The 6,070-nt window shown below is 53.8% G+C and overlaps 1 protein-coding gene across 1 annotated transcript; it reads right to left on the reverse strand.

The window, feature by feature from the left end:
* Positions 1 to 360: 360 nt before the first annotated feature.
* Positions 361 to 4,728, reverse strand: LOC112911570 (serum amyloid A protein). Its single transcript, XM_072725454.1, has 4 exons — positions 4,671 to 4,728; positions 3,952 to 4,056; positions 1,041 to 1,179; positions 361 to 658 (listed from the first exon to the last, which is right to left on the reverse strand). Exons 2-4 carry the CDS (start codon positions 4,040 to 4,042, stop codon positions 496 to 498), a joined length of 393 nt encoding a protein of 130 aa, XP_072581555.1. The 5' UTR covers positions 4,043 to 4,056; positions 4,671 to 4,728; the 3' UTR covers positions 361 to 495.
* Positions 4,729 to 6,070: the final 1,342 nt, after the last annotated feature.

Raw genomic sequence — 6,070 nt, forward strand, 5'->3', positions numbered from 1 at the left:
GGCCCTTGATCCCACGGTCCTGGCCTCCCTCTGCTGTGTCCCCTGTCCTCAGGGACATGGACCACTGAGGAGCAAAGCTAAGGGAACTAGACGCTGAGGACAGAGACGGTGACAGGACACAACTGACACAGTGAGAGTTCTGGACACCAAGGAGCCAGAAATAGCACCAGTGTAAGCAGAGAGGCCTGGGCAGGCGGGCAGGTCTGATCCGGGAAGGGTGGGTACAGGGCGTCTGTCTGAGTGCTTGAGACGGTCCCCCCTACACCAGGGCCCAGGCTCAGCCTCACGTGGTGTCCATCCATACCCCCTGGGGAACTAACCAGCAGGACGTACACCCAAGAAGAACACGCTTTTCAACAGTCCATCTCTTAAGCATTTATTAGACACCTCTGAGGTGCCCTCCCCAGCCTGCGTGGCCCGAGATCTCAACGAGTGGGTGTCCCTGCCCTCAGGGGGCTCCCAGCCCGGCTCTCCAGGGCAGAGCCAAGAGGAAGCTCAGTATTTGCTAGGCAGGCCAGCAGGTCGGAAGTGGTTGGGGTCTTTGCCACTCCGGCCCCATTCGTTGGCAGCCTGGTCAGCCTTCGAGTCCTCCGCTCCGTGGCCGCTGTCTCCAAACTTAAGAAGGTCTGTGATTCTCTGAGATTTCTCTCTGGCATCACTGGGATGGAGGGGGACAGGCAAGCGATGAATTAGGGCCTGATGAGCAAAGCCCACCGCCCCCACCAATCTCTCCTCTCTCCAAGGGCTGGCTGACAAGAGCCAGGGAGGGGCTGAATCACCCTGCACCTGACCCTCCACTGGGCACAGCCCACCCCAGCCAGGCTGGTCCCCGGGCCCCCAGGAGGAGGGCAGGGAATCCCCAGGTCCCCCGGCCTTGCTGTGGCCCTGGGAGCCACTCCAACCCCACACTGGGCCCAGAGGAGAGGGTGGGCAGGACCAGGAGGAGCCAGTCTCTCCTGCAAACATCTCTGGGGCATGGCCTGTCCTCTGACAGCCTCGCCCAGCTCACCCATCCCTGCATCCCCAGGGGCCCAGGTCACCTGATCACTTTAGCAGCCCAGGTGCCCCCAGGGCCCCTCTGTGCAGCATCATAGTTCCCCCGGGCATGGAAGTATTTGTCTGCATTTTTGTAGTTGGCTTCTCTCATGTCAGAGTAGGCTCTCCACATGTCTCTAGTCCCTGGAAAGGAAAGAAACTGAAAGTGATTATCTCTTGGAAAATAGAGAAAAAGTTTTCCTCCCACTGATACTAGATTTCAGTCTTTGACAGAACCCTTGGAGATGATCTTGGCTGGGAGAAATATTCCCTAACTCTTCACTCCCCTGATTCCTCCAGAATCGCACTGGATACACATTTTATGATCTTTGATTCCATCCTGTAGATACCTGGCTTTTGGCTCTGTGTGATGTGTGTGAACAAGGGTGGGATGGTCTCTCAGGGATGCTTCCTTGTACAATGAACCTCTACCTGGAAAGACTAGGGAACCTCCTGCTGGGACGTGTGGACAAAGCCCAGGGTAGGGGGGCTGCTGGCCCAGGGGGCTCCCAGCCTAGTCAAGGGGAGAAATTCATCCCTGTGTGCAGCATGAAGACAACTCGGTCCCACCTACTTCAAAGGTCTTGGGTGTATTTTGCCTCTAGGCAACTGTCAGAATTCAATCATTCATAGAATTGAAAAAGTGAGCTCCCAAAAGCAGCTTCACCAGAAATCTGGTCACGAGATGCATAAAAAGGGCAACTGACCCGCCAGCTCTAAAGCTCAGTGTCCTCCCCATAAATGGAAGAGTATCGCCTTCCCCACAGTGGTTATGCAACGAAATGAGAAATTACACATATAACTTCTAGAAGATTGTAGGTGCTCCATACGCTATCACCTCACTAGGCCTTAGGAAGGCTGGGACAACACCAGCAGCGGGACTAGGCTAAGAGGAAAGCCAGAGAGTTATGGACTGAAGGAGTCTCAGTAGACTACTCAGTAACCACATGAAGACTTCTAGAAAGTAGCTGACTAGGCAAAAGAGAAAAACCTCAGTCGAGTGGTCGTCATAGTTTGCGTAATATCGGCCACGCCCCTATCTTCATTTCATGTATTTCTCATTCCCAGTGCTCAGAAAGATCGCTTGGTTGAGCAGCACAACCTTCTGACTATACTGATTCCCTCCGAGTTACGGACTCAATAGATGCCTGGGGGCCGCTGGCTTTAGAAGTGCTTCCAAATGCCCGACATATCTGTCACTCGGGGAGCAAGACTGCAGGTAGTAGTACCCAATCTTGAGTGGGGAAAAAACCCACTGGGTGCTAGCTAAAGGCCAGATTTCAGGCTCAGCCTCAGAAATTGTGATTCAGCAGAGGGGGAGTGTGTGGACCAGGCATCTGCATTTCACAAAGCACTTGCATGAGAATTGTGATTCTCATGCAAGTGGCCCTAGAATGACCCTTTGAGAAACCTTGACCTAAAGATGAAAAAAAAAACTGTAGCTGTACCTGTGAGAAAGTCTTAAAGCAATAGCCACAGGCCATCACAGAAAACTCAAAATACATGATTTAGTGAAATAACCAAATGTGGCCTCTTGACCTGCCTCATAAGAGGTATATCTCTTCTCTCCGGGCCAGCCAGGTCTCAGGCCAGAAGAGCCATCATCATGTAATTCCTTGTGCCTTCGACTGGGGGAGAGAGCTCTCAGAGTTGCCTTCTGCCTGCAACACATCCTGACTATCTGGCATTTGGGCAGATGAGCAAGAGGATTATGTGTTCACAGGCCTCTCACTCTCCCATGTGCTCTCTGGTGGGAGGCAGGGTAGTCCTGTCCCAGGAAGCTCTGGGAGCGCCAGCACTGGGGTAAATCCTGCTCTGTGTGGGGTCGTTGTTAGGACTCTTCATCTCTTTCTGCCTCAGGTCCTCTAATAAGAGATGATGGTACCTACATCCCAGGATTAAAGATTAAAACCTGAGGATGAAAACGAGTTCATCCATACATGTAAAGCTCTCAGAACAGCACCTAGGACGGCCAAGCTCAGTTACTCTTGGATGTAATTACTAGGTGCACAAGTTGGATGCACCCACTTCAGGCTGCCTGAGACCCAGCCATGAGCTGTCCCTGCCTTCCCACCAGGCGGCACTAGAGTCCACTCGGAATAGGGAGCAGGCACCAGGGACCCCAGATCTCTTCCTGCTCCTGCTGCAAGTGGAGGCCCAGACCCTATATGACCTCAGGCAAGAGGATCACCATGGAAGAGGGCGATGCTGGCCAGAAGAACCAGGGGTGGTGGGATAGGACGGATGAGGTTTCAGGGGAAAAGGCACAAGGAGGAAGTAAGGCCTGGAGATCTGATGCACAGTATAATGGACACCAAACAATGTATTATTATAACTATGAAGCTTGCTATACTCTAGAACTTAATTATTTCTTTTGTAAAAAAAAAAAAAAGATTTTATTTATTGATTTGACAGAGAGAGAGAGAGAGAGCACAAGCAGAGGGAGCAGTAGGCAGAGGGAGAGAGAGAAGCAGGGCCCCAGTGAGCAGAGAGCTCAACATGGGGCTTGATTCCAGGACCCTGAAGTCATGACCTGAGCCCAAGACAGGCGCTTGATCAACTGAGACCTGCAGGTGCCACAAACTTAATTATTTCAAATACTAAAAAAAAAAAAAAAAAAAAAAAAAAGGATAATTATATAATATAGTAGAGGTGCTAATTATAGCTACAAAGGCAATCAAATATATAAATGCATCAAATTAACGTGACATATACCTTAATTATATATAATGTTATATGTCAGTTGTATTGCAATAATAATAAATTAAAAAGGCCGGGGAAAATGCTGTCTTGCAAACCACGCTTTGTGCTTCCCACTCTTGGCCCCTGCCCTGTGTGGATGTGGCCCCCGCGCAGGTGAACTCCGAAGGAGGCCAAGTGCAGTCTCCCCATGACCCCCCATGCTTTGGTCCTTACCTTGACCTGCTTCCTTGAGGAATGTCCACCAACTCTGGCTGCTGACTCCCAGGATCAGGGAGCACAATAGGATGCCCACGAGAAGCTTCATCCTGCTGCAGAGTCCTGGGGACACACGAAGAGGAGACAAGTTTTGTTTTGTTCATGGGGGGAATGTGACCTATCCTTCATGTCTACACACACACACACACATACGTGTACCTATACACCCATGTACATGCATCCGTGTGGGGGGGTACATGGAGAAGGAAGTGGACAGCGTGTATTAGCACAGTTAGCAGGTGATACAGAGCTACGTAGACAGAATTCCAGGGGGTCCACGTCTCCATTTCCACTTGCCTGCCGGGAATCCCAGGATGAGAGCCTGCACGGCACTTCCAACACACACCACTTTCAATCCTGCCCTATGAGCCCTCACAGCCACTGACAGGAAGCTTCCGAGGAGCCCTCTGGGCATTTGTGACCCTGCACCTGTCTATCGAATGAGATGAGGGAAACGATGCCCACACACTTGCAGGTGCCACTTGTACCCACCCCCGAAGGCCCACAGAGGATGATCACGACTAAAGCCCAGTCCCAGAAAGTATTCACATCTGCTGAATCCTCATTGTCAGGATCATGGATCCAGGAAAGGAGCAGAGAGCTGGGACCCAGCACAGGAACACTATGGGGAAAGAGAATCTGCCAGGAAGAACCACTTGGAAGGTTCTGGACCTCACCTTTGGCTTCCCTCCCCGCGGAGGCTCCTGGTGAGGCTGAGCTGCCCTGCCTCTGGCCCGCGACCTGTGCCAGCACATATATACTGACGCTCTGCTGGGGGGACGAATGGGAAGACAGGGCGAGGGAAAACACTGCCCTGGGGGAAATTCCCCGAGGCGAGAGGCAGCTTTTTTCCTCAAAGCCTCTCATTTCCCAGGTTTTGCAATCTGGCAGGTTCCGGGAGTGTGACAAACGGGGATTTTCCAGCCTCTTTCCACTCTCACTGCTGCTCAGGAAAGGTTTTCTTCCCCACACAACTGCTGTGAAGGGGGATCAATAAGAGAAAAGAGACCCGAATGCCTAAGGCCTGAGAGCCCACAGGGTCACTGGAGGAGCAGAAGGGGGTCCGCTGAGGGGCGCGAAGCCTGGGGCTGGGCCCGGGGAGCAGGAGGGAGACAGGAAAGCCTCAGGACCAGGACAATAAGCTCCAGCAGCCAGGGGGGGCCTGGACACTGGGAAGGTCCTCCAGACGCCCAGGCATCACGACCGGCCCCTTGAGGGCGCCTCTGTAGGCCCGATGAGGACAGGCCTCCCAGGGACACCGACCTGGGGCTAGATACTGGCACCCATGTCACGCAGAAATGACATCCTAAAAACCATCAGGAAGAGAGCACTGGCTGGGAGCTGAGCAGAATAGAAGATTCAGGACGGGAGCCGAGAAAGCAGGATGCAGCGCAGGAGCAGAGGGAGCGGCTGCTTGGCCCGAAGAGCAGGACCGCGCTGTCCTGTGGGAGGTTAGTCAGGGTGTGTGGGGAAGGCCCTGCGCGCAGGGCTCCGGGGGCCGGGAGGCCCGGTGGGCGCCCTGACCCCTTCCTGCCCATTCAAGTGAAAGGAACGTGCCGAGCTCATTGGAATTCCTCAGGGAGAGAGGACGGTGCATGTGTGATGTGGCGGCAATCATGGGGCGTCCAGAGGACAGACCCCGTCCTTCTCACAGTGAGGCCCTGGGCCACAGGCCAGAGGCAGTAGGGCAGGGAAGGCCCGGCCCAGGGGTGCTGGCTCAGGGGTGCTGCCTGGAGCGCCCCTGGGAGACGAGGAACACCAGCGGCTTGGCAGACACAAGACAAGTGCCTGCAGGGCTGATGCCAGCAAATCCTGGAGACTGGGCAGCCCAGAGGCTGGAAGATGCTCCGTAGTGGCCAGGTCGGAGGTGGGATTCATGCTCCACCAATAACCCAGAGAAGAAGCAGGAGGCCCACTTCTGACTTGTTACAAGACTAGAAGGGATCTGAGCAGGACACTACAAAGGGGAGGCTGACCCAGGACGAAGCAAATCAGGCGAGGATTACAGGAGCGTGAGGGAATCATTGGCTGAGATGGGCGCCTGCCAGTGCGGAGTGATGCCTCTTCCGGAGCTGGG

Source organism: Vulpes vulpes, chromosome 11, assembly GCF_048418805.1.
Source record: "Vulpes vulpes isolate BD-2025 chromosome 11, VulVul3, whole genome shotgun sequence".
Classification (NCBI taxonomy): domain Eukaryota; kingdom Metazoa; phylum Chordata; class Mammalia; order Carnivora; family Canidae; genus Vulpes; species Vulpes vulpes.

Bases quoted from the DNA above. Each gene is read 5' to 3' on its own strand.
- LOC112911570 (XM_072725454.1), bottom strand. From the start codon at position 4,042: ATGAAGCTTCTCGTGGGCATCCTATTGTGCTCCCTGATCCTGGGAGTC. The intron at 1,180-3,951 runs GTAAGGACCAAA...TTTCCTTTCCAG, and splicing joins CCTCAAGGAAGCAGGTCAAG to GGACTAGAGACATGTGGAGA. The intron at 659-1,040 runs GTGACCTGGGCC...CCTCCATCCCAG, and splicing joins TGGGCTGCTAAAGTGATCAG to TGATGCCAGAGAGAAATCTC.